The sequence below is a fragment of the Giraffa tippelskirchi genome, chromosome 2, assembly GCF_054371585.1.
Source record: "Giraffa tippelskirchi isolate mGirTip1 chromosome 2, T2T-mGirTip1v1.2.pri, whole genome shotgun sequence".
NCBI classification, from domain to species: domain Eukaryota; kingdom Metazoa; phylum Chordata; class Mammalia; order Artiodactyla; family Giraffidae; genus Giraffa; species Giraffa tippelskirchi.
The window spans coordinates 73,916,490-73,943,641 of NC_137276.1; the positions used below are offsets into that span (position 1 = coordinate 73,916,490).

Consider the following 27,152-nt stretch of genomic DNA (forward strand, 5'->3'; position numbering starts at 1 on the left):
TATGCTAAGTAAAATAAGCCAGACAAAGGCCAGATAATGTATGAGTCTATTTTATATGAAGTATCTAGAACAGGCCAATTCTGACAGAGAATAGAAGAGAGGTTTCCAGGGGCTGGAGCTAGGGCCAGAGGCAGGGGATGGGGAGTTACTGCTTAGTGGGTACAGAGTTTCTGTTTAGGATGATGAAAAAGCTGGAAATAGATAGTGGTAATGGTTGAACAACACTAGGAATGCACTTAGTGTCACTGAATTTTACATTTAAAAATGGTTACAGTGGTAAATGTTATATGCATACATTTTATGCAATTTTTTTAAAAAGGAGGACTACCTGGCAAGGGTTATATTTTCTACCTGGATGCACTCTTCATTGCTTCTTGAAAGGAAAAGAGGTGTCTCTCCAACCAGTAATTAAACTATCAACTCCTGGAGGACACAGTCAGTGTCCTAATTTCTTGTTATCCCTCCTAGATCTTTGAAGGGCCATTGAAAAATGCCAACTGTCTATAGAGAGTATTGCATTTAGCATCTGAACGTCTTGTCAGTGAGTAAGAGCTGTTGTATGTCATTAGTTCACTCTAGGCTCTGGACCAGCAGCTCTTCCCCAAAAGGCTGACAAAGTTATCCTCCCAGCAGTGCTGCACCCACTGCCCTTTTAGATGATGGGGCCTGAGTTTAGGCATTCATCTCATTCTTTGACTTTTTAAGAAACAATTTCACCACTGAGGAGTGTGTGAACCACTCTCAAAGAGCTGAGCCATCTCCACACAGCTGCACTGAGCTCTAGGAGTTCACATCCTCAGGTGACAAGAGACACCTGGATTGCACTGTTCCCTTGTAAATCATCATAGGCCTCTGGAATGGCTTAATGAGGAGGGCAAAATGCCTTTCTCCTACCACTGGCTCATCTTAAATCAGAGGTATTCAAACTGGCCAACCCCTGGACCCAGAGGGTCCAGGAAGTCTTTCCCAGGAGAATCTACACAGGCATGGCACACATGTTCAAGACACGTTTCACTCCCTATTCCATTCATTTCCCAACAGTGAGCCTGCACTTAACACAGCAAACCTCCTTTTCCATCTCCTATGCCGTCTTATGACCACCGAAGAGACCAATCAAAATACTGGTTTTGGAGAAGCCTACTTTATTGATATATTAAGGGACAGTAAACCATAGGCTTTGATCTTTCCTCCCTTTTCACATATTTCCATTAAAGGAGAAGCTGGCAGTAGAAATAGAGTACTTTGGCCTGCATTAAGATGCTCTGAATTCAGAAAAGCCAGAGCAATAAAGGTTAATGATGCTGATCCCTTTAAAATGTAGCTGGGATGTTCTGCAAGGCTACCAGATTTTTAAAAATAATCTAGATAAAAACTTAAGGATAAAAACTTACATGATTTATATCAGAACTGTTGTACTTTAATAAACATAGATTTTAATATTTAAGATTTTATCAAATGATATATAATATTTATTCTAATCATAGTCAATCATCATCTTATTCCATCCCATATCATGTTTAATACTTTCTTTGCCTGTTAACAAAAAAATTCATTCAAATTTATGATAAAAAATGTTAAACGTCTAATCAAAATTGAGAAAAGACATATATATGATTTTTGAAAGTTCTTTTAGAGCAGCACTATTCAATAGAAACATTGTGAGCCAAATATGTAATTAAACATTAAAAAGTAATAAAGCAGGTGAAATTAATTTTGATAATCTATTTTTATCTGTTTTAGCATTAGTCTTTTACTATTAAAAGTAATAATTCAATGAACATTTTGTCTCCCCCTTTTATTGATATAATTGACATATAACAATTTAGGCTATACAACATAACAACTTGATATATATATATATATATAAGGTCCGTCTAGTCAAGGCTATGGTTTTTCCAGTGGTCATGTATGGATGTGAGAGTTGGACTATAAAGAAAGCTGAGCGCCGAAGAATTGATGCTTTTGAACTGTGGTGTTGGAGAAGACTCTTGAGAGTCCCTTGGACTGCAAGGAGATCCAATCAGTCCATCCTAAAGGAGATCAATCCTGGGTGTTCATTGGAAGGACTGATGTTGAAGCTGAAACTCCAATACTTTGGCCATCTCATGCAAAGAGTTGACTCATTGGAAAAGACCCTAATGCTGGGAAGGATTGGGGGCGGGAGGAGAAGGGGACGACAGAGGATGAGATGGTTGGATGGCATCACCGACTCGATGGACATGGGTTTGGGTAAACTCCGGGAGTTGGTGATGGACAGGGAGGCCTGGCGTGCTGCGATTCATGGGGTCACAAAGAGTCAGACACGACTGAGTGACTGAACTGAACTGATACATATATCACCTAGTGAGAACACTTTGTCTTATGTCATGGTGTAAATTCAAGTTTTTTTAGGGTATGTTATAAAAATTAGTTTATCTAACTCAATACATCAAAAACAGTATTTCATCATGAGCAATGCAAAGAATTACTAATGAGATATTTTACATCATTTTTTCAAATTAAGCTTTAAAAATCTGTATTTTACATTTGCAGCATCTCAGTTAGGACAAGTCACATTTTGGGGCTTTGGAGCCACATGGAGCTTGTAACAGCTATCATATTGGACCGCAGAGCTTTAGTGAGTCTACCAGGAAGGAAACCTGAAGACCACTATGTCAGACACCTTGGACCTAAAAAGGCAGCTGGGACGAGGGGCCTATTCTGGGTACTTGGCACAATCCCCACAGTGCCTTTCAGTCCCGGACTCTAGGATCCCACCATCTTAAGAAAAAAGGATCAGAAACCCAACTGGGAGAAGAGAACAAAACAGGAAGAAAAAGCCATTACTGTGACTGTTATTTCATTGTTCTAATAACCAAAACCCCAATGAAGGCCAGAGATAGCAAGCAATTCTGTGTCATTATTTTAATAGAGATCCTCACTTGAGATCCTCACTTGCCACCCTCAGCTTTCGGTGAATGATAAAAAGCAAATCAAAGTTAGAAAACCTTAAAGCTTCAACTATAAAACCCAGCGAGAGCCCTCTCCTCTGGGTTCTATCTATTCTCCTGCTGACGAGCTACAAGCTCCCCAGTGCCATGTCCACAGACTGTCTGTTCTGCGTCCTGTCACAATACCAGGAGAACATTGGTTGTTCAGAATGGGTGTATTTTTTATCTTTTTTTTTCCCTAGTGTGCACAATACAAAAATTAGTTTAACATCTGAAGGAAAGAAATACTTCTAAAACCTAATGGAAACTGAAACTGCTATTCAATCTCACAGAAATGCAGTCATATAAAAACTCTGGTACCTTCTAACGTGCTCTCAACTGCACACTGATGGAGAACATCATTGAAAGGCACTGATGTGGATATGCTCTGTTTTACTTCCTTTTGTACAGGGTTAGTAGTGAGCATGCCAATATAAGACATCAGGAGGAAGAATCTGGTTTATTCACATTTCCCACAATATTTGTCATCCACTGAAAATCATTTCCACTGCAAATGCCTTCCTTTCCCTGAGTTCTAATATCCAAACCTACTTCCCTTTTCTCATAAAAGACACAATAAACAAATTGCTGGTGACTAATATATTAATTCCAGTAACAATTCTGTGGTTTCATACATGAGTTACTGGTCCTACCAATCTCTGTTCTGGGCACCTCTTCGATGTTTCTGTGATACGGTTTATGTTAGAGTATGGACTGCCAAATCCAGCCTGAAGCCAGTTTTTGTAAATAAAGTTTTATTGCAACACAGTCATGCCTATTCTGGAGAAAGCAATGGCACCCCACTCCAATACTCTTGCCTGGAAAATCCCATGGATGGAGGAACCTGGTAGGCTGCAGTCGATGGGGTCGTGAAGAGTCGGACATGACTGAGCAACTTCACTTTCACTTTTCACTTTCATGCATTGGAGAAGGAAATGGCAACCCACTCCAGTGTTCTTGCCTGAAGAATCCCAGGGATGGCGGAGCCTGGTGGGCTTCCATCTATGGGGTCGCACAGAGTCGGACACGACCGAAGTGACTTAGCAGCAGCAGCAGCATGCCTATTCATTGACACACTGCGTACAGCTGCTCTCATGCTATAGAGGTGGATTTGTGTAGAAGAAGAGACCTTACGGCCCGTCGATCTGAAATACTTACTGTTTGTCTTTGAGAACCTCTGCTCTGGATAACGGATGATTGTTTCCAGAAACTTGTTATCTTGGATCACTGACATCACCTTAGTTCCTAAGATTCAGTTACTCTGACACTACACTGATCTTATTTGTTCATGTTGGGCTCCTCTTTCTAGTCCATGGAATCTTTGGAGGTCAGGAAACGGGCAGAAGTTCTACCCATTCTACCATGTCCTAACATCAAAGATAAGTGAAGCACATGGTAGCCTTCCAATTCATGTTCATTTCAATTAATGTTTCAAATTAGTGTTTTCTGGTTATTCACCATTCGGCGTCCCCTACTTATACCCTACTCCCAGATTCATTTCCCAGTCCCCTGTCTTGCTGTGTGACCCCTGAATGTTGTATCACAGGTCTCCCTCGCACCCTGGCTTTTGCTTAGTTGAGCAGATGGAAGACACAGCAGGAAATCAGGTGGAGAAAAAGAGAGACATTGGGCTATTTCTCCCCTGCTGCCCTCCGCTTCAGCACCACAGTTCTGGCTGTGGCTTCAGCCCTGCACGACGGCAGGTCCCTTATGATTCCTGTTTCCACCAAAACCCCTCTTTCTTCCTCTGTATAGCCCCTGGGTACCTCAACTGCCCCTCTTGGTTCTCTGCGCCCTAACCACACCTCTATGAATCTTCTCAATTAACATCTCTCCAACTGAATCCTCAGAGGAAATCTGTTTTTGCCTTAACCTGGAGAGAGATTCCTCCATGGTTCTCATTTGGCAAGTGGTAGGGTGTTCCCATAGAGAAGGGAAAGGCTACCCACTCCAGGATCCTTGCCTGGAGAATCCCAGGGACAGAGGAGCCTGGTGGGCTAGAGCCCATAGAGTCACCAAGCAATTTAGCTTTAGGTCAAGACTGAAGCAATTTAGCTCACACAGGATGTTCCCATTCTCAGAGGTTAAATGAAACCCAAGAAAGGACATGTGTCCTGTGATCGCATTAGAATCACTGAGGGCTGTGTTAAAATAAAGATTCCTGGGGCCCCCTCCCGCTATGCTGAACGAGGACGCCTGAGCTGTGTCTCTGTTTTTGGGCTTTATAACAGTTACTCCTGTGGTTGTCACACCCCTTTTGAAACAGATGAAGACACTCAGGTGTTGGGGCAGGATGGAAATATGAAACGGAAAATCAGTTTGAAGCAACTACAGTGTTTCTGAAAAGTCCTGAAGTCAGGTCTATAAATACAGAACTATTAAGCTGAAAAGGAGGTGAGAGCTCACTATCAGAAGGTCACAGCAATTGGTAATGTTTACCACGGGAACTACCCTCTTCTCTTGATAACACAGGTTTCCCAGGCAGCACATTGGTAAAAGAATCCACCTGCCAATGCAGGAGATGCAAGAGACACCTGTTCGATCCCTGGGTGGCTACCCAATCCAGTATTCTTGCCTGGAGAACTCCATGGACAGAGAAGCCTGGCAGCCCACAATCCATGGAGTCGCAAAGAGTCTGACACTCCTGAGTAACTGAATACACGCGTACACACACTTGGTAACACAAGTTAAGCCCTTTAAAGGCTACATATTTCAAAATCACATATTCCATAAGACTGGCTTCAACAGCTTACCTACTCATGGGTACAGGAATAGCAGTGGGCAGAAAGATCAATTGCTAGGAAAGTTTAGAAACTATGAACCCCGTAAGTTCAATCATTTGTAGAATTTAACAAGGTAGAGGGTGTGAAAGGCAGGGCAAAATGTTTACCAACTACTAAAGATATGATCTAGGAAAAGAGAAATAACGACTTCTCAGAGCCTTGGTTTCCTAATCTGGAAAATGGGCATAAAAATAGTGCTTCCCAGGAGGATAGATGAGTTGAAAGATTAAAAAGTATTGAAGCTAGGTACTTCCTTGGTGGTCCAGTGGTGAAGACTCAGTGCTCCCAATGCTGGAGGCCCGGGTTTGATCCCTGATCAGGGAACTATTATAGATCCCACATACCACAACTAAGAGTTTGCATGCCACAACTAAGACGCAATGCAGCCAAATATATAAATAAATATATATTTTAAAATATTGACTCTAGTGTACATTCTATAGATAATCACTATTACTAGTGAAAGTCACTCAGTTGTGTCCAACTCTTTGCGACCACATGGACTATACAGTCCATGGAATTCTCTAGACCAGAATACTGGAGTGGCTAGCCTTTCCCTTCTCCGGGGTATCTTCCCTACTCAGGGATCGAACCCAGGTCTCCCACATTGCAGACGGAGTCTTTACCAGCTGAACTACAAGGGAAGCCCAAGAATACTAAAGTGGGTAGCCTATCCCTTCTCCAGCAGATCGTCCTGGCCCAGGAAATCATACCAGGGTCTCCTGCATTGCAGGTGGATTCTTTATCAACTGAGCTATCAGGGAAGTTGCAAATCATCCCTTCAAATATTCCAAAGAACACTAGCTTGTGGGGAGAAAAGGGAGCACATTATCAAAAGTTTTATGAAAAAAGGGGTACCATAGTGTGAAAAACATTGAATTTAATACAGTTCCATAGACAGTCTCCTCAGGGCATTTGACAAGCTAAGGGGTGTTTTAGCCAACAGGAGAAATTAAACTCCCTCTGCTGAATTTATTTTACCATGAAATCCTCTCTCACCTGCTTCCTTTCCTCTTTGCCAACATCGCTCCCCCCGCCCCACCTCCTTTTTTTTGGTCATTCATGGCTCCTCTCAACAGGCTAGTGTTTCTCTGATCACATTTTAGGGACAGGGTGGAAGTATGCACCCAAATGTTGATCATGGCAATCCCTCAAGCCCCCTTCACTCCCCTCTTGCACACACAGCCTGCTTAGTGCTATGTAATTACAAATAGTTTATCATGCGTAGTGTAGTCACTCATTCGTATAACACTTCAGAATTTATAACACCCCTTCACACGCTTAGATTCGCTTAACCCTCCCAGAACCCCCCTAGAAGTCCATATAGATACCCCTGTTTTATACAAGAGAACAGAAACACAACAAGGTAAATAACTTGTCCAAGATCACCCACCTAACAGCAGGAATAGGTCATCAAGCATTAAGGGTCACTCCATCACACCCCACCTGCATTCTGGTTGGCCCCCAACCTCTGAGAGGGGTTACAGCAGGTTCATGAGAATCTGAGAGAAGCTCTGAGACTGTCCAGTGGTCTGATAACCTTGAAAATCCTTGTGATTTTCTGAACAAATGAGAAGCACACTTCTCATGTCAGGTTGTACTATTCAAGTAGTCTTTCCAGTCTCATGTCTCCAGGCTCAAAACAATCCCCCAAGGAAGCCTGATTTTGCCTTATTTGGAAGATAATCTTGGAAAGAGACTGCTGTTGTATAAAACACTCTTCATTGGAGCACTTCTCCACTTTTAACCCCTCAGCGAGTAAACTATTTAGGCTCAGTGAATCCAACGGCACTATTTCTCTCTATAATTCTCTCACTATATTCTCCTCCCCTGTTTGGATCCCAAGAGCAAGACCCACAAACCATCCTACCCTCATCACACACATGGCTCACACAACTGCACCCTCTGCAACCTGGAAAAGATAGCATTCAACATTGAAATGGCCATCCATCCATTGACTGACCAGACACCACGTCCTGTGGATCAGGAGGAGACAGTGGAGGAGGACAAAGATCAAAGACCTGGTGGCCCTCCCCTCAAGGGTGTGCAGCCTCATCTACTAGGTGGCAGGCATGTGAACAAATGTACCAGTAAGTGCTCTGATGAGTCACGGCAGGAGAGGCATATTGTTGGTACCAAAGGAGCATCAAGAAGGGCTTCTGGGGACTTCCCTGCTGGTCCAGTAGCTAAGACTCTGCACTCCCAATGTAGGGGGACTGAGTTCAATCACTGGTCAGTGAACTAGATCCCACAAGCAAAATAAATAAATAAATAAACATTAGAAAAAAAAATTTTTTTTATTTAGAAATGAAAAGAATAGCTTTCAAAAGACAAAGCTTGCGCTGAGGTTTGAAGAATACATGGACACTCTCTAAGGCAGATAAAAACACATCCCTTCCTGATCTCCTTCTATGTGGTGGTCATAAACACATCTCTCTCATCCTCTAGACAACCCGACAGCAATTATTACCATCCCCATTTTCCAGATGAGGAGACTGATGCGTAAAAAACATGAAGTGACTTGCAGCAGTGGCTCTGCTCAGGAGGCTGCAAGAAGGGATTTGAGTCCAGGTCTGCCTGCCATTACGGACTCAAAAGGAGAAAGTGGTGGTGGGTAAAATAGTTTCAACAAAAGGAGGCGTTTAAAAAATACAATTTGGATTCTGATCAGGTTCACAAAGAAAAAACCGGATACATCGGCTAGGTTGCCTACAACTTAAAAGCTTCCTTTTTCATTTTTATTTCTGGCACTTGGCTTGCCACCTTCACCGGGGCAAGCCCAGCACACTCCGTCCACACGAACAGTCAAGATCTCTTTTAATCAGGAAGTGTATTATTAGTATATTTTGCCTCAACTGAAATGCAAACTCAATTTGAGTTTTTCCTCAGTTGGGACATGGACAGAGACCATCCAGATAATAGATGTTATTGCTCATGAGGCCAAGGCAGAACCAATATGTAGCTAAATGCCATTCACAAAGCACAATTTAACAGCTCCGTTTAGTAATTCTTCAAAACCCGGATGATTTAAACAGTCTCTGAACACCAGCCAAGATACCACCAAAGCATATTTAAATACCAGCAAATATTACCTAAGATAAAAATTCCATGTTTGTCTCCTTCTTTGACTTAAAACCACCTTTCTCCCTCCTACCTTAAGACAGTGGAAGAAACTCAGTCGTGTCTGACTCTTGTGACCCCCTGGACTGCAGCCCGCCAGGCTCCTCTGTCCATGGGATTCTCCGGGCAAGAATACTGGAATGGGTTGCTATTTCCTTCTCCAGGGGATCTTCCCAACCCAGGAATCAGACCCAAGTCTCCTACAATGCAGGCAGAATCTTTACCCACTGAGCTATGAGAGAAGCCCAAGACAAAGCCACGGCAATTCTTCAATTTTCAATCGGAGGAGGAAGGGAAGGGGGCTGCATGAGGAAAACAGAGCTCCGGTCTTGCCAAAAATTAGCATCCATCTTCCACCAACACTTTTTATTGGCCGTTAAGCTTTCAGGCCCTTGCTTCAAGTCCAGTGGGACACCCAAAACACCCTTTCCTTGCTCCAGCAACAAACCTTGAAGCTTAAAGGACCTCCGACACCAGCTGTTCTAAGGACTGAGTCAAAGGCACACATGAGCAGGGTCTGAAAGAGCCTCAATACTTGAAAGCCAAGTAAGAAGCCCTGAGAGCCATCAGTCTTTCCCCAGCCTTCAAATTGATTGGATTCTTTAAAGGCATCCCTGTTCTTTCTGTTCTGGTAGCCTATTTCTAGATTAACAAGCAACATAATTTACCACCTTGGGGAGTAACATTTTGTATTATAAGTTTGCTCAAGCTTTGAAATCCGGAGATAAAAATCTCATCCTTCCATGCACAAGAAGAACCCAAACAGGGGCTTCCAAGACCACCATGTAACCAGGAGGCTACATCTCCTCTCATCTTTCTCTAAGAGAGCAGGACTTCAGAGCTTGGACAAATGTCTTCATGCACAGGTCAGTGGAAGAGATTCTTCCAGTGTATCTTCCCACCACGTGGTAGCTTGGGTTAAGATGCTCTTCTGTAAGCGCTCCTCAATGAGTTATTCCTTCACACATAACCATGAAGAGACCAGGTTTCTTCAGTCAGAAGAAATGAGATGATTCTTTTATCTTTGCTCACACAGTCTTTAGAAAAAAATTTTAAATTTCAGAATGAATATATAAATATATGCTTGTTGTAAAAGGTGATGGGAAGACTCCCTTGACCTCAACCTTGACCTCACAAATCCTAAAACTTTAAGGGAACTTTTCACTTCCATTCAATAAAGCCTTCCAAAAAACAGGTGGTCTCAAGTCACAAGGGGGCCTGCAGGAGAAGGACAGAGAGCTGGTCCAGTGATGCGGCTCCATCGAAGGTGTCCGACTCTTCCAAACATCATGGTGAAATGATGGCTCTCTCAATTCTTGCAGAGTACAATTTACTTAATACAGACCCCAATATATTGTTCCTACACAGCACACTGAGACAAGCCTGAGCACACAGCAAAATGCCAGTCTGTGTGAAGGGACCCAGCTCCATCTAACCCCAACTCCCTAGCTGTGGTACTGCTTCTTCCAACACATACAGAAGTGAGAATGATTACATTTTATTCAAAGTGCCTCATTACACTGATTTAAATAAGATTTCTAAACCTGCAAAGAGAGGAAACATTTTGAAATGCCATTTGTTTCAAACAAGCCTCTCTTAAGACAGTTAGTGAGATTTTCCAGAAACTCAGGTTGGCGGGGACCGAAGTCATCTCCTCTGACGTGGATGGCTGACAGAAGATAATGGAGTTTAGTAACACCCAAGTCAGGTGTTTCTTTTCTGCTTAATGCATCCCCTTACACCCCAAAGAATGTAACAGACAGGTGTTAAGAGACCTGCATTGAAGAATATTCAGCCTAGGCTTTGAGGAGATGGTAAATCTGGTGGCAAACTTGCTTCATCTCTGACAACATTCAAGTGCCACTGACTTGGAATCATTTTCTGAGAAGATCTCACCCACCTGGACAGCTAAGATATAGTCCAGTTTGCAAATGCCAAGGACGTTTCCTGATGTTTATTAACACTGCTGTCATTGCAATGCTTGATGCCAAACTAAAGAAAAATACAAATATAAATAAGAATCTTTGGGCTTGCCGTCAGAATGTTCAGTGATCTAACAGTGTCCTCCTGGAGTCCAGCTGCTTTGTATTGAACACACATGATTGGCAGGCGAGTGCTAAGCCTTTAATGTGTATTTAATTACTGCAGCAACCCTGGGAGGGATACATTTACTGCTTCCATTTTATGGATGAGGAAATTGAGGCTTAGAGAGATTAGGCAGCTTGGTCAAGGTCACTCTGGAACCCAGGTCTGCCTGATTCCATAGCCCCTGGCCATAACCACTGCTTAGGACTTCTGAGAGAAGTCTACCCCCAGATAAGCCTGTGACACAAAGGGACCTGCCACTGAAGTAGCGCTGAGCATGGAGCCTTGAGCTGCACACTGGGCAGCAGAGATGGCCAGAGGAGCAGCCTATGCACCGAGTGATGACGTCTGGGATCCGGGCATCCTGTAAGACGGAGGGCTGGAGTCCCTGTCCTGGGCAGCCACAGTCCTTCCCATCCCTGTTCAGGGTCAGCACAGAATCTGCCATCTCAGAGGAGGAGGAGGCAGGAGGAGCCCATTCTGGTTTTCCAATTATAATTCCTTCACTTCCCACTAAGTGGAGGCAGGTATTTACTGAGCGGGACACACTTACTATTATTTTAAGAGAGGCCTTTGGAACCAGGAAGCTCGATGAATTTATGAGATCAGCTGCTATTTTTCCAAGATGGTTATAACGCAATTCATTTCATTTGCAGCTGGTTTAACGTGAAACATTGTTTAAGAGAGACAAATAAAACAACAATTCACATTTGCTGGGCTTCTCTTCTCCCCACCCCTTCCAGTTGTTCCACAGGAAATTTTTTATTGATTAAAGCACAATTACATTATGGTTAGGAAAAACCAGCCCTGGAATAAATTGTTTTAAGAAGAAATCTCCCTGATGGCCTAAGAGAAAACAGCCTTCACGGGGGGCAGCACATCACGCACTGGCTCTGGGAATTCAGGACCAATCCCTGCCCTTCTCCTTTGTAAGATGATGGGAGCCCTGCCTTCCAAGGAAGGTGGCACCAGGTCAAGGCAGAGCTGCAAAGGGACTTGCCATGGCCCCTTCCTCCATAGGAAAGTACTAAAACTTGCATTGGTATAAAGGTGAATATTTAAATATTATATATTAAAACATTTTCTTTGACCAAAAAGGTCATTGCATTTTTCCTCTGATCTTGAAAGGAATGTAAACATTCTTGTGGCCCCCCAAAAAGTATCAGGGGCCCTAGGCACTGTGCCAGCCATTGGTCCTGGATAAGCCAGGCCTGGATGAAGACCTAGCCCCTGGTTTGCTGAGGGCTGCTGTACGAGAAAAAGGGCTCTGTGTGGGAAAAGGGTGGAGAGGGAGCTTCTATTATATGGTGACCAGGTGACGAGACAGGAGAAGAGAGGAGTCAGGTGCGACAGATGACATTGGTTGGTATTTGAAGGGAGGAGTGGAAACAAGCCCCTCTGTGTCATCCCTCCCATCGACTCTGAGAAATCCTTAGTCAGATTCTCATTGCTCAACCAGGAACACTGAATTTCAAAAATAAAAATGAAATAAGGAGATTGGATTCCATGATGTCTAAAGGCTCTGTGTTCCCATTCTAATATTAGACTTCTCACCACAAGTATTTAAATACTGTTCCACAATGCCAAAAGCTGCTTCATCTCCCAGAGGAAACTCACTAATATAGGAACCAAGATTGGACTTTGAGGAACCCGATCATTTGCAGCAATGCCACACAGTCTGCAGAGGCTGGCCTGCAGCACACCCCCCAACCCCGAGAGCACTCTGGCTGCACACCTCCTTCTCCCCTCGATCTGCGAGTTCAAGTCTCGGACAGCTGCATTTCACACCCAATACCGTTGGACTTTTCTGCTCCATAGATATGAATGAATTCTGGATGACTCAAAAAGAAAATGTGAAGCGCTACATTTTCTCAGTGGGGCAGGGAGTTCTTTACTCTGTAGTTCAATGTTCATAAATCATAAATCCCGCACTTATTTTTTAAAGTTTTAAATTTTTTGGCTGCACCGCAGGCCATGTGGGATCCTAGTTCCCCAACCAGAGATGGACGCCATGCTTCCTACAGTGGAAGCATGGAGTCCCAACCACAGGACTGCAAGGGAAGTCCTCGTAAATCCTGCATTTAAAAGATGGGGCACTGAGGCCCCCACATCGCCTTCGCCCTCCTGCTGGCATGGCTGGGGCTTCCTCCCGCCAGTCATCCCCTGTCAGCACTGCCACCATGAGTGGGCTCACCAGAGGCTGGGCCCTGAGTATTTTATTTATTTTCCTCATCAATACGTACTAACTCCCTGTTTCAACAATATATACACTAAAAAGCAACTCGTCCATTTTGTCCACTGGCATCATCCAAATAACCGGGGTTTTTATGAGCTTTGGCATTGTATCTCATTCAAGAGAAGAGAGATGTGGGTAACTTAGTCTTCATTCACTTACAAAATATTTAGGTTTACTCCCCAAGCTGGCAGTTAACCTGGCAAATCTTTACTCTGGAGCTGGGCTGTCCAATACAGTAGCTGCTAGCCACATGTGCCTACTTAAAGTTGAATGAATTAAACTTAAATCAAATTTAAAAATTTTTTAAAATCAGTTTCTCATAATCAGAGAGCAGAAGATGGCGGAGGAATAGGACGGGGAGACCACTCTCTCCTCCACAAATTTATCGAAAGAACATCTGAACGCTGACCAAACTTCACAAAACTACTTCTGAAGGCTGGCTGAGGACGTCAGGCTTTCACAAAAACTGCGCATTATCTTCAAAAGAGGTAGGAGAAATTATAAAAGATAAAAAGAGAGACAAAAGAGTTAGGGACGGAGACCCGTCCCGGGGAGGGAGTCGTAAAAGAGGAGGAATTTCCAAGCACCAGGAAACCCTCTCACCGGCGGGTGTGGGGGAGGATTTTTTATCTCGGAGGGCAACGTAACTGGGAGGAAAAATAAATAAAATCGACAGATTACGTGCCTAAAGCAACTCCCAGCAAAGAACCCCAGACGCTCGCATCATCCGCCACCAGCAAGTGGGGGCTGAACGGAGAGGAGCGGGCGGCATTGCCTAGGGTAAAGACCGGGCCCGAGTGCCCCGAGGGCAATCTGAGGGAGCTAACGTGAGATAGTAACCTAAACTGTGGGACAGCGAGAGAGAGAACTATCCCGCGAAAAGCCCAACTCTAAGGCACTGCCGGCCCGCTCACAGAACAAACGACTGAGCGATACCAGAGGAGAGCTAGCCGGCTGCGGACTGCGCCATCCCCCGCCGGACACAGCGGGCAGGCGGGGCCCGCCAGAGCCGGAAAGGGGCAAACTCGGCTCCAGAGAGGGCACCCCCTACCAAACTGCAAACAGGCTCCCAGTTTTTTAAGCAAAGACTGCCTGAGATCCCGGAGGGTCGACAGCAGCCGGGAGGGTCGCAGCCAGAGACCAGCTCCCCAGAACCGACACAAAGCACACCGGAGCCGGGCGCACCCGTAAACCGAGGCGGGGACCAGGGAGGTGATAAGCCGCACCGCCCCAACAGGGGACAGCGCCCTCGCCAAACTCCTGGCCGCCTGGGCAGCTCCGACCGGGAACGGCACAAGCCGCGGGCAAAACCGAGTCTGCGCCTTTGTGGAGTAACCGGGAGCCTGAACCTGAGCGGCTTAGTCCTGGGAAGTGCACGCAGCTCAGGGCCCGCTCCCCGGCCGAGTAACCTGAAGCCTGAGCAGGGTAGACGGGGAAAGCACACACGCCGTGAGCGGGGGCGAACCCAGTGCGGCCGAGACACTGCGAGCTTACCACACACACGCCAGAATTGCAGTGTTCCTTCCTCCCCACAGCACGATTGAACAAGCGAACCTAAAGAGATCACCTCCACCGCTTTGATGCAGGGCGGAAATTAGATACTGAAGAGATCTCCAAACAGAAGCCAAATAAACAGAGGGAAGTGCTTTGGAAGGGACAGGCCAACAGATTAAGATCCCTGTAGCTAATACCGACTGCATTAAAAAGGACCTACAGATCTTGAAAAGTATAAGCAGGAATAAGGATCTATCTAAAACTGAGCAGATCCCACACTGCTCACAACAGCTCCAGAGAAAGTCCGGGATATATATATTTTTTACTATTATTATTTTTTTAAATTTTTTTTTAATTTTTTTTTTAATTAAAAAAATTTTTTTTTCTCTTCTTTCCTTTTTCTTCAAGTCCTCTATTACACCTTTAAGTTTCATTTTCATAACCCACTATTAACTTGCAAAAAAAAAAAAAAACCCTATTTTTGAAGCAAACTACATACATATATCTTATACCTTTTGTGTTTTTTTTTTTTAATGTTTTTTTCCTGTTCTACATTTTTTTACTGTTTCTTTTTTTACTGTTTTACTGTTTTTTTTTCTTTTTACACTGTTCCCTTTTTTCTTTTTTTTTTTTTTTTTAGATTGTAAGTTTTATAAGAGTCTAACCTCTACTCTAGATTTTTAATCTGTGTTTTACATATTTGATATCAACTTTGTACATTTAAGAACCCAATCTTTAGGACCCATTTTTACTCAGGAGTGTGATCACTGGCCTGATCACTCTGTCCCCCTATTGATGCTCTTTCTTCTCCCCCAGGGAACCTCTATCTCCCACCCTCCTCCTTCTCTTCTCAACCCAATTCTGTGAATCTCTGAGGGTGTTCTGGGTACCGGAGAACACTTCAGGAACAGGATACTGCCCAGATCTCTCTCTCCCCTCTTAATTCCTCCCTTTCTACTCATGCTCACCTCTGTTACCTTCCTCCCCCCTCTCTATGTATCTCTGTGAATCACTCTGAGGGTTCCAAACTGTGGAAAGCACAGAGGGAAGTGCTTACTGGCTAGATTGCTCTCTCCACATTTGAATTCCCCTCTTCCCCTCCTGGTCACTACAACCCACCCCCCCCACCTCATCTCTCCATGTAACTCAGTGAACCTTTCTGGGTATCCCTCACTGTGGAGAATCTTTTCACCATTAACCTAAAAGTTTTATTATTGAGGCTGTATGGAAGGAGAAGTCTTGAGGCTACTGCAAGAATAAGACGGAAAGCCAGGGGAAACATTAATTAATAAGAGACCATCCAATAGCCTCCATAAATTCACTGAAACCAAGCTCCACCCAAGAGATAATAAGTTCCAGAGCAAGACATACCACGCAAATTCTCCAGCAACGCAGGAACATAGACCTGAGCATCAATATACAGGCTGCCCAGAGGCACACCAAATCCATAGACATCTCAAAAATTAATACTGGTCACTCCATTACACTCAAGAGAGCAGAAATCCAGCTCCACCCACCAGAACACCGACACAAGCTCCCCCAACCAGGAAACCTTGACAAGCCACCTGTCCAACCCCAACCGCAGTGAGGAACCTCCACAACAAAGAGGAACTTCATACTACCAGAATACAGAAGGGCCACGCCTAACACAGCAATCTAAACAAGATGAAAAGGCAGAGAAATACTCAGCAAGTAAAGGAAAATGAGAAATGCCCACAAAGCCAAACAAAAGAGGAGGAGATAGGGAATCTATCCGAAAAAGAATTTAGAATAAGGATAATAAAAATGATCCAAAATCTTGAAAGCAAAATGGAGTTACAGATAAATAGCCTGGAGACAAAGATTGAGAAGATGCAAGAAATGTTTATCAAGGACTTAGAAGAAATAAAAAGGAATCAATATAGAATGAATAATGAAATAAAGGAGATAAAAGACACTCTGGAGGGAACCAACAGTAGAATAACGGAGGCAGAAGATAGGATAAGTGAGGTAGAAGATAGAATGATGGAAATAAACGAAGCAGAGAGGAAAAAAGAAAAAAGAATCAAAAGAAATGAGGAAAACCTCCGGGACCTCTGGGACAATATGAAACGCCCCAACATTCGAATCATAGGAGTCCCAGAAGAAGAAGATAAAAGGAAAGGCCATGAAAAAATACTCGAGGAGATAATAGTTGAGAATTTCCCTAAATTGAGGAAAGAAATAGTCACAGAAGTCCAAGAAACCCAGAGAGTTCCAAACAGGATAAACCCAAGGCGAAACACCCCAAGACACATATTAATCAAATTAACAAAGATCAAACACAAAGAACAAATATTAAAAGCAGCAAGGGAAAAACAACAAATAACACACAAGGGGATCCCCATAAGGATAACAGCTGATCTTTCAATAGAAACCCTTCAGGCTAGAAGGGAATGGCAGGACATACTTAAAGTAATGAAAGAGAATAATCTACAACCCAGATTACTGTACCCAGCAAGGATCTCATTCAGATATGAAGGAGAATTCAAAAGCTTTACAGACAAGCAAGAGCTGAGGGAATTCAGCACCACCAAACCAGCTCTCCAGCAAATGCTAAAGGATCTTCTCTAAACAGGAAACACAGAAAGGATGTTTCAACACGAACTCAAAACAACAAAGTAAATGGCAACGGGATCATACTTATCAATAATTACCTTAAATGTAAATGGGTTGAATGCCCCAACCAAAAGGCAAAGGGTTGCTGAATGGATACAAAAACAAGACCCCTATATATGCTGTCTACAAGAGACCCACCTCAAAACTAGGGACACACACAGGCTGAAAGTGAAAGGGTGGAAAAACATATTCCATGCAAACGGAGACCAAAAGAAAGCAGGAGTCGCAATACTCATTTCAGATAAAATAGACTTTAAAATAAAGGATGTGAAAAGGGACAAAGAAGGACACTACATAAAGATCAAAGGATCAATTCAAGAAGAAGACGTAACAATCATAAATATATATGCACCCAACATAGGAGCACCACAATATATAAGGCAAATACTAACAAGTATGAAAGGGGAAATTAACAATAACACAATAATAGTGGGAGACTTTAATACTCCACTCACGCATATGGATAGATCAACTAAACAGAAAATTAACAAGGAAACACAAACTTTAAATGATACAATAGACAAATTAGATTTAATTGATATTTACAGGAGTTTCCACCCCAAAACAATCAATTTTACCTTTTTCTCAAGTGCACATGGAACTTTCTCCAGGATAGATCACATCCTGGGCCATAAATCTAGCCTTGGTAAATTCAAAAAAATTGAAATCATCCCAGCCATCTTCTCTGACCACAATGCAGTAAGATTAGACCTCAATTACAGGAAAAAAACTATTAAAAGTTCCAACATATGGAGGCTAAACAACACGCTTCTGAATAACCAACAAATCACAGAAGAAATCAAAAAAGAAATAAAATTATGCATAGAAACGAATGAAAATGAAAACACAACAACCCAAAACCTATGGGACACTGTAAAAGCAATACTAAGGGGAAGGTTCATAGCAATACAGGCGTACCTCAAGAAACAAGAAAAAAATCAAATAAATCAACTAACTCTACACCTAAAGCAACTAGAGAAGGAAGAAATGAAAAACCCCAGGGTCAGTAGAAGGAAAGAAATCTTAAAAATTAGGGCAGAAATAAATGCAAAAGAAACAAAAGAGACCATAGCAAAAATCAACAAAACTAAAAGCTGGTTTTTCGAGAAGATAAACAAAATTGATAAGCCATTAGCCAGACTCATCAAGAAACAAAGGGAGAAGAATCAGATCAACAAAATTAGAAATGAAAATGGAGAGATCACAACAGATTCCACAGAAATACAAAGGATCATAAGAGACTACTACCAACAGCTATATGCCAATAAAATGGACAACTTGGAAGAAATGGACAAATTCTTAGAAAAGTATAACTTTCCAAAACTGAACCAGGAAGAAATAGAAGATCTTAACAGACCCATCACAAGCACGGAAATCGAAAGTGTAATCAGAAATCTTCCAGCAAACAAAAGCCCAGGACCAGACGGCTTCACAGCGGAATTCTACCAAAAATTTAGAGAAGAGCTAACACCTATCCTACTCAAACTCTTCCAGAAAATTGCAGAAGATGGTAAACTTCCAAACTCATTCTATGAGGCCACCATCACCCTAATTCCAAAACTAGACAAAGATGTCACAAAAAAGGAAAACTACAGGCCAATATCACTGATGAACATAGATGCAAAAATCCTTAATAAAATTCTAGCAAACAGAATCCAACATCATATTAAAAAGATCATACATCATGACCAAGTGGGCTTTATCCCAGGAATGCAAGGTTTTTTTAACATCCGCAAATCAATCAATGTAATACACCACATTAACAAATTGAAAGAAAAAAACCATATGGTTATCTCAATAGATGCAGAAAAAGCCTTTGACAAAATTCAGCATCCATTTATGATTAAAACCCTCCAGAAAGCAGGAATAGAAGGAACATATCTCAACATAATAAAAGCTATATATGACAAACCCACAGCAAACATTATCCTCAATGGTGAAAAATTGAAAGCATTTCCCCTAAAGTCAGGAACAAGGCAAGGATGCCCACTTTCACCACTACTATTCAACATAGTTTTGGAAGTTTTGGCCACAGCAATCAGAGCTGAAAAAGAAATAAAAGGAATACAGATAGGAAAAGAAGAAGTAAAACTCTCACTGTTTGCAGATGACATGATCCTCTACATAGAAAACCCTAAAGACTCTACTAGAAAATTACTAGAGTTGATCAATGAATATAGTAAAGTTGCAGGATATAAAATTAACACACAGAAATCCCTTGCATTCCTATACTCCAATAATGAGAAAACAGAAAGAGAAATTAAGGAAACAATACCATTCACCATTGCATCAAAAAGAATAAAATACTTAGGAATATATCTACCTAAAGAAACAAAAGACTTATATATAGAAAACTATAAAACACTGATGAAAGAAATCAAAGAGGACACAAACAGATGGAGAAATATACCGTGTTCATGGATTGGAAGAATTAATATAGTGAAAATGAGTATTCTACCCAAAGCAATCTACAGATTCAATGCAATCCCTATCAAGCTACCAATGGTATTTTTCACAGAACTAGAACAAATCATCTCACAATTTGTATGGAAATATAAGAAACCTCGAATAGCCAAAGCAATCTTGAGGAAGAAGAATGGAACTGGAGGAATCAACCTGCCTGACTTCAGACTCTACTACAAAGCCACAGTCATCAAGACAGTATGGTACTGGCACAAAGATAGAAATATAGACCAATGGAACAAAATAGAAAGCCCAGAGATAAACCCACGCACATATGGACACCTTATCTTCGACAAAGGAGGCAAGAATATACAATGGAGAAAAGACAATCTCTTTAACAAGTGGTGCTGGGAAAACTGGTCAACCACTTGTAAAAGAATGAAACTAGAACACTTCCTAACACCGTACACAAAAATAAACTCAAAATGGATTAAAGATCTAAACGTAAGACCAGAAACAATAAAACTCCTAGAGGAAAACATAGGCAAAACACTCTCCGACATAAATCACAGCAGGATCCTCCATGACCCACCTCCCAGAATATTGGAAATAAAAGCAAAAATAAACAAATGGGACCTAATTAAAATTAAAAGCTTTTGCACAACAAAGGAAACTATAAACAAGGTGAAAAGACAGCCTTCAGAATGGGAGAAAATAATAGCAAATGAAGCAACAGACAAACAATTAATCTCAAAAATATACAAGCAACTTCTGCAGCTGAATTCCCGAAAAATAAATGACCCAATCAAAAAATGGGCCAAAGAACTAAACAGACATTTCTCCAAAGAAGACATACAGATGGCTAACAAACACATGAAAAGATGCTCAACATCACTCATTATTAGAGAAATGCAAATCAAAACCACAATGAGGTATCATTTCACACCAGTCAGAATGGCTGCTATCCAAAAGTCTACAAGCAATAAATGCTGGAGAGGGTGTGGAGAAAAGGGAACCCTCTTACACTGTTGGTGGGAATGCAAACTAGTACAGCCACTATGGAGAACAGTGTGGAGATTCCTTAAAAAACTGGGAATAGAACTGCCATATGACCCAGCAATCCCACTGCTGGGCATATACACCGAGGAAACCAGAATTGAAAGAGACGCGTGTACCCCAATGTTCATCGCAGCACTGTTTACAATAGCCAGGACATGGAAGCAACCTAGATGTCCATCAGCAGATGAATGGATAAGGAAGCTGTGGTACATATACACAATGGAATATTACTCAGCCATTAAAAAAAATACATTTGAACCGGTTCTACTGAGATGGATGAAACTGGAGCCCATTATACAGAGTGAAGTAAGCCAGAAAGAAAAACAACAATACAGTATACTAATGCATATATATGGAATCTGAAAGATGGTAACGATAACCCTATATGCGGGACAGAATGAGAGACACAGATGCATGGAACAATTTTATGGACTCTGAGGGAGAAGGTGAGGGTGGGCCGTTCTGGGAGAATGGCATTGAGACATGTGTATTGTCATATGTGAAACAGAGCACCATTCCATGTTCGATGCATGTGACAAGGGCTCGGGGCCGGGGCAGTGGGATGATCCAGAGGGATGGGAGGGGGAGGGAGGTGGGTGGGGGGTTCGGGAAGGGGAACACATGTAAACCCATGGCTGATTCTTGTCAATGTATGGCAAAAACTATTACAATATTGTAAAGTAATTAGCCCCCAAGTAAAATAAATAAATTTATAAAAAAAAAAAAAAAAAAAAAAAATCAGTTTCTCAGTCACACTAGCCATAGTCAGGTGGTCAACAGCCACAGATGGCCGGTGAGTCCCGAGTGGAAGGCACAGACATGGGAAAGGTCCACTATCACAGAAAGTTCTATTGGAAACTGCTGCCTGAGGCTCAGACACTTGCAAAGGCAAAAACTGTACCCCTTCCACCACTGATGCTCAACACAAGTTCTGCCTGACATGCAGTAAAAGCTCTAATAAATGCTTAAGGAACCAAGATTCTTCATCTCCAAACACAGGAATAAAATGTGACCCCCAAGACATGTTGAATTAGACAAGGAAGAAGTAAAGACAAAAAAAAAACGAAAGGGCTTTCTTGGGGAAATTGTTTCCACACACAAAAACTAGAACTCCAGCATCAATGCACAGAAAAACTATTCCTAGACCCCTCCCTTAGGCAAGCAAAAAGTGAAGGAGACTGTTGCTCAAATTTACATCGATGAGCCACTCACAATATAAACAGGCAGGAAAAAATGACCAAAGCCAATATATTAATAACAATAGCAACAGTAGTAGCAATAATCATGATGATGATGTTAACGATCCTGGGTACTTCACCTTTACAGAAAAGTCTTTCATGTCCAGTCTCATTCAAATGCCATAATTTTGTGTGGTTGGAATTCTTATACCCATTCTATTGTCGAGGAAAAAAGAGTTCTGAAGACTCGGTGACTTCTAGGATGACTCAGCTGGTGCATCCGATACTCGGAAAGAGACACCTAAGCTTAGGCTTTCTGACTCCAGATCCTTCTGTTCCATCACAGCTGCTTTCCTTTGCCCAGAAAGTACCACTGGGCTATCCCTACTTTTCTACCTATGCTTTTAAATGAATTGAGATCCCTCAACAAAAGCAGACTTCCACTTTCAATGCCCCAGAAGGCCAACTCATCGATTGTCTTCCTTAATAATCATTTTTGGCTTCTGTAATATCAAAGGGCTAATCTTTGATAACCATAGGCTCCAGAAAACATTATTAATTTATCATCCAAGAAACCATTTGTTCTGTGGATTATCAATCTCAAACAGTGGTTCTGAAGCCCGAGCATGATATACTATGCTCTGGGTTGCACAGCTGCTTTGCATTTTGAATTCTTTATTTATAGAACAAGTCAAATTAATAACTCAAAAATGTTGTTTCAGGCAAAGTAATGGACACACAATAAAACTATTCATTTCCTAAAAGGTCACTCCAGGAGATGCATACATTGTTTAAAAGCCTACCAACAATGCTATTATTCCTTCGAAAACTGAAAATGTATAATAAGCAGTTAGAGCACAGATCTGCCCCTGAGACCCCGAGCTAATTTAAAGTACAATCACAAGGCAATCAATCATACTCCAAAATTACTTCATTTTCCAAACTGTTTACACTTTTTAAGTTACAAATCCACTTTCTGCTATTTCAACTCACGATTTACAACTACAGATTTAGACTGCTTGGCAAGCAGCCAAGCACTAGTCATGAGGGAACTAATGATATGAACAGATCAGTGTTTTATAAAGGAGAAAAGCGCATGTAAATTTCCAGTGTGTCTGCAAGTAATCAAGGCACTGCTGACTATAAATGAGACCGTCTCAAATTTATTTTAGGAGAAATATCTTAAAGCTGCACTTTTTATCCTGGCCAAAAAAAGCCTTTTAGGAGGAACTCTGAGATTACTCAAATTATTGTAAATAAATGGTTATGTGAACAATATGGAAAGAATAGTGAAATAAGCAACTTATTTCAATAAGCGACTTATTTCAACATTCCTGTCCCACATGCCTTTATCATGATTTCTGGAATGCTAGAGTCAATGGAAAGATAGAAAGAGATCTGCCAATGTCTTTCTCTCTCTTTTTTCCTCTCTTTCTCCTCTAAAATTGCTGTTGTTAACCATAGCAGCAAATCATGTTTGTTTTAGTAGCCAAAAATGCTCTGAATAAAAAAGAAGACCCTGGGGGATACTGTTTTAAATTAAATATGATCTTTATTGTTTCATTACAACAGCACAGCCAAATAATCACTTTGTGTTATTTGTACAAATAATGTAGGATGCTCATTTTCTTGCGGAAATAATTACTCTAGTCTATCATATCCTGCTCATCGTCAAAACCTCCCCTTTTGCTGTCACCAAGCATGTGCATTAACTCGAGAGGCTAAATTTAGCCAAAGTTTCATGTGTTCTTACATGTTAAAGAGTAAAGCCAAGTAAGCATATTCAGATGTGAGGATGCCTTGAAGAGAGTAGCTCAAAATAGCCTCATAGTATACACACTGCACGAGTCCATTCACTGTGATTGATATTTTAGTTGGAGAATCATTACATGACTAAACTCAATTTTATAATTGGATAAGGCCAGATACAATAAACCAGCACTGCAGTGTTAAAGCATATTACATCTTTAAACTATCTATAATCATAAATCAACCTAATTATTTGAAATACTGTCATGAAATGGAAAAGAAAAGAAATTAAAATAAACTAGTTGCTTGAATATCTCATTTTATTTTCTAAGGACCAAAGCTTTTTATTGGCCTTAAAGCTCAGCCCCACAATGGCTGGTAAACCATATTCTTTAGATAAAACTGTACACACAGAAAATCAATAACAAAGATTAAAAGCTTCCCCCCTCCCCCTTTTTTACATCAGCATCTGTGTGTGTGTGTTAATTTCACTGTACTCAAAATAATGATCTTCAGGAACCTGGAGCAAGACACATAGCCCTATTTTATTAAAACTTCAATTTATCCTTGTTTTTGACACTCAAAAAAAAAAAAACCCACTAAAAGTGGAATGAATGTTTCCAGTTCTGAGTAATTTCAAAATAAACTCCCTGGAGCCTCTGATCTCACCACTGTGACATCATCAGGATAAATGCTCATTGGCTGCAAGTCTCTTGGGTTAACCCTTTCACAGGAGTCCCAGCCTATCACTAGCTAGTTCTCGCATGCCAGTCCCCTATATTTTCCTGTGAGAGCAGAGACACAGACCCAGAGCATAGACCTGAAACATTCTAGAAGGCAGGGGGTGTGTCTCTTCCACCGGAATTCTTGGTACAAATCAAATCCAGGACCTCAAAGGGGCACTGTGGGAAGTTCCAGCAGGTGGAGCCAGTCAAGAGCTCTCTTAGAGGTATGCATATTTCCCCATCACAGTGTGAGAGCTGGAGAGAGAATTCTGGGTACAGAAATGTGTTCTACACACAAAGCACAAGTCTACCCAAATTGGCTATATCTAAATTTGCCCAATTTCTCTTGAAACTTAGTAACATATTTTTTGCTTTACATTGGCTACAGCGATGCCAAGAACTGAGGGATTTTCAATATATATGATATCCTAATTCTGCTTTTCTTTATCGTCTATATTTGTTCTATCTATCTATCTATCTATCTATATATATATATATAGCTATTTAGCCAATACTTAGCAAAAGTCTTAGACTTCTGCTCTGATCTTTGACCTCACAAGTTCCAGTCCTAGGAATTTATTCTAAGGAAATAATGGAGAATACAGACAATGATATATTTTTAAGAATGTTCCTGAGAGAAATGTTTACAATAGGCAAAAGTGGAAAAAAATCTCCAAAGTCCAACAAAAGGAGAACAGCTAGATAAATTATGGCACTTCTGTACAATGGAATACAGCAGAGTGCATTACCAAAAGTGACATTGCAGGTGAATATGTTTTGTATAAAGGGCATATTAAGATAAAAAGTATTATAATACTGAAGATATACCACAAATCATTTAAAAAACTCATTTATGATAGGCAGAGAAAAAAGACTGGGATGATAGACAATAAATATCAACACCAGTTATTTCAGCATGGTGGTATTATGGCAAGTAAAATTTTTTCTATTTCCTTGTATCATCCCAACACGATAAATGTATTGCTTTTATTATAAGAAAATAGGCACCACTAAAAGAGATGAAGAAAAAACATGGACATAGAAAAAGAAAATGACCCCATATAAATTCTTTAATGTTGGATAGTCCAAACATCTGATCAGAACTTTTTGAAATAATACACCCAACTTTTACATTTTTGTAACTGACAAATCTCTCCCAACATACCTAGTAAAGGACTGACAATCAATAAATATATTTAGTTGACAATAGAGATTAAAAAGAAAAAGCTGTACCAAACTAAGGGGAAAATGGATTTTGGTATTCATACCACTTACAAATCTTTTTAGAAATTATTTTCCTGCTGGTGTCTTCATGCAAAACATTTAATATCTTGCATTAGTGTGGTACATTTATATCAACTGGTGAAGCAATATTGATACATTATGACTCATCATATCCATCGTTTACATTAGGGTTCACTCTGTTGTACACCCTTGGGTTTTGCCAAAGGCATAACGTCAGGCATCCACCATGAAAGTATTGCACAGACTACTTTCACTAGCTATCTATTTTTTCAAATGAGGTTGAAAATGTCCTTCTAATAACATATACTGACCTCGAGCTATTAGAATGGACGCAAACATATCAACAACTCTCATCATGGTCCAAGGTACAAAGACAGCCACACAGTCTCAGCAAAATTAATCATTTTTTGCTGCCAGTTCGAAGGGTTGCTGTAAAAGGAGATGAAACTTTGTAATCAGCTAGTCCTTTCTGCTGAAACAGAGGACCACAAAGGGGAGGAGGCAAAAGCGGAGGAAGAGACCCACTGAAATTTCTTCCTTCTCCAGCCCTAAATTCAGAATTACTATTCAATTATAAGACAGAATGTCAAGATGTAGTAAACCGAACTGAAAAAGGGAAAAGAAAACATGCTCTTTTTTTTTTTTCCCTACAAATGAGGTTCAGAGCTTTTGCCCATTAAAGTAAACTAAATATGTTTCTCTCAAAAATTCCAGCCAAAAGGCAGGATGCCAAACACACTTAACAGATAAATCACTGTTTCAGGGTCTTTTACTCTCTCCCCCTTTTCTTCTTTCTTTTGCTACACACACACACACACACACACACACATTTTAAAAGCAAACAGAACGCCCCTCCCCCTTCTCAATCTATTTACAGAAAAATAACCAAAGGAAACAATTACTTTTGTTGAAGAAGGCATTGTTTAGGGGAAAAGGCACATTAAAATAAGTTCTACTTTCTTCTCAGAGACTAGCATTTCGTATCTTGGGATCAAGCCATTGTCCTGTACACTATGTATAACTTATTGTAGTTAATTTATCACTAAGGTCATTGTAAACTAGGAGGGAGTTTGTAAACAAAAATGAATCACAGGTTTCATTTTTGTATCCTTTTCAAACTGGAAGACCTAACAGTTTCCTGTTCCAACATACAAAATAGTATTGCTTCTATCAACCTCCTCAGCACTCTTGCCAGCAGTTTCCATTTAATTAAACTGACAGCAAAACAGGGCCTTTCGCTAATGGGATCCAGACCATTTTTCCTTCAATGTAAATTCTCAGGCATGAAATTACATCTGAAACAGACACAATAATCCTTCTATATCTTCGACATACATTTAATCTATAATAACAATTCCTTTGTCTATATTATAGTGTGTTTTAGATTTCAGTCAACCTTGTTTTAACTGGAATTCTCCAGCGTTATCCAATTTGAATTCACTACAATGTCCTGCCTACATCTAGCCATA

At 41.1% G+C, this 27,152-nt stretch overlaps 1 protein-coding gene across 4 annotated transcripts in view; it reads right to left on the reverse strand.

Annotated features, from left to right (window-relative positions):
• The window catches only part of ARID5B (AT-rich interaction domain 5B), a 197,761-nt gene that overhangs the window by 111,527 nt on the left and 59,082 nt on the right, over nt 1-27,152 (reverse strand). The window contains exon 4 of one of the 4 annotated variants that reach the window (XM_081568993.1): nt 19,898-19,906. The exons of the other annotated variants lie outside the window; for them this stretch is intronic. Coding sequence (XP_081425119.1) covers nt 19,898-19,906 — 9 coding nt within the window. The remainder of the gene's footprint in view (nt 1-19,897; nt 19,907-27,152) is intronic. 4 annotated transcript variants of the gene reach the window in all.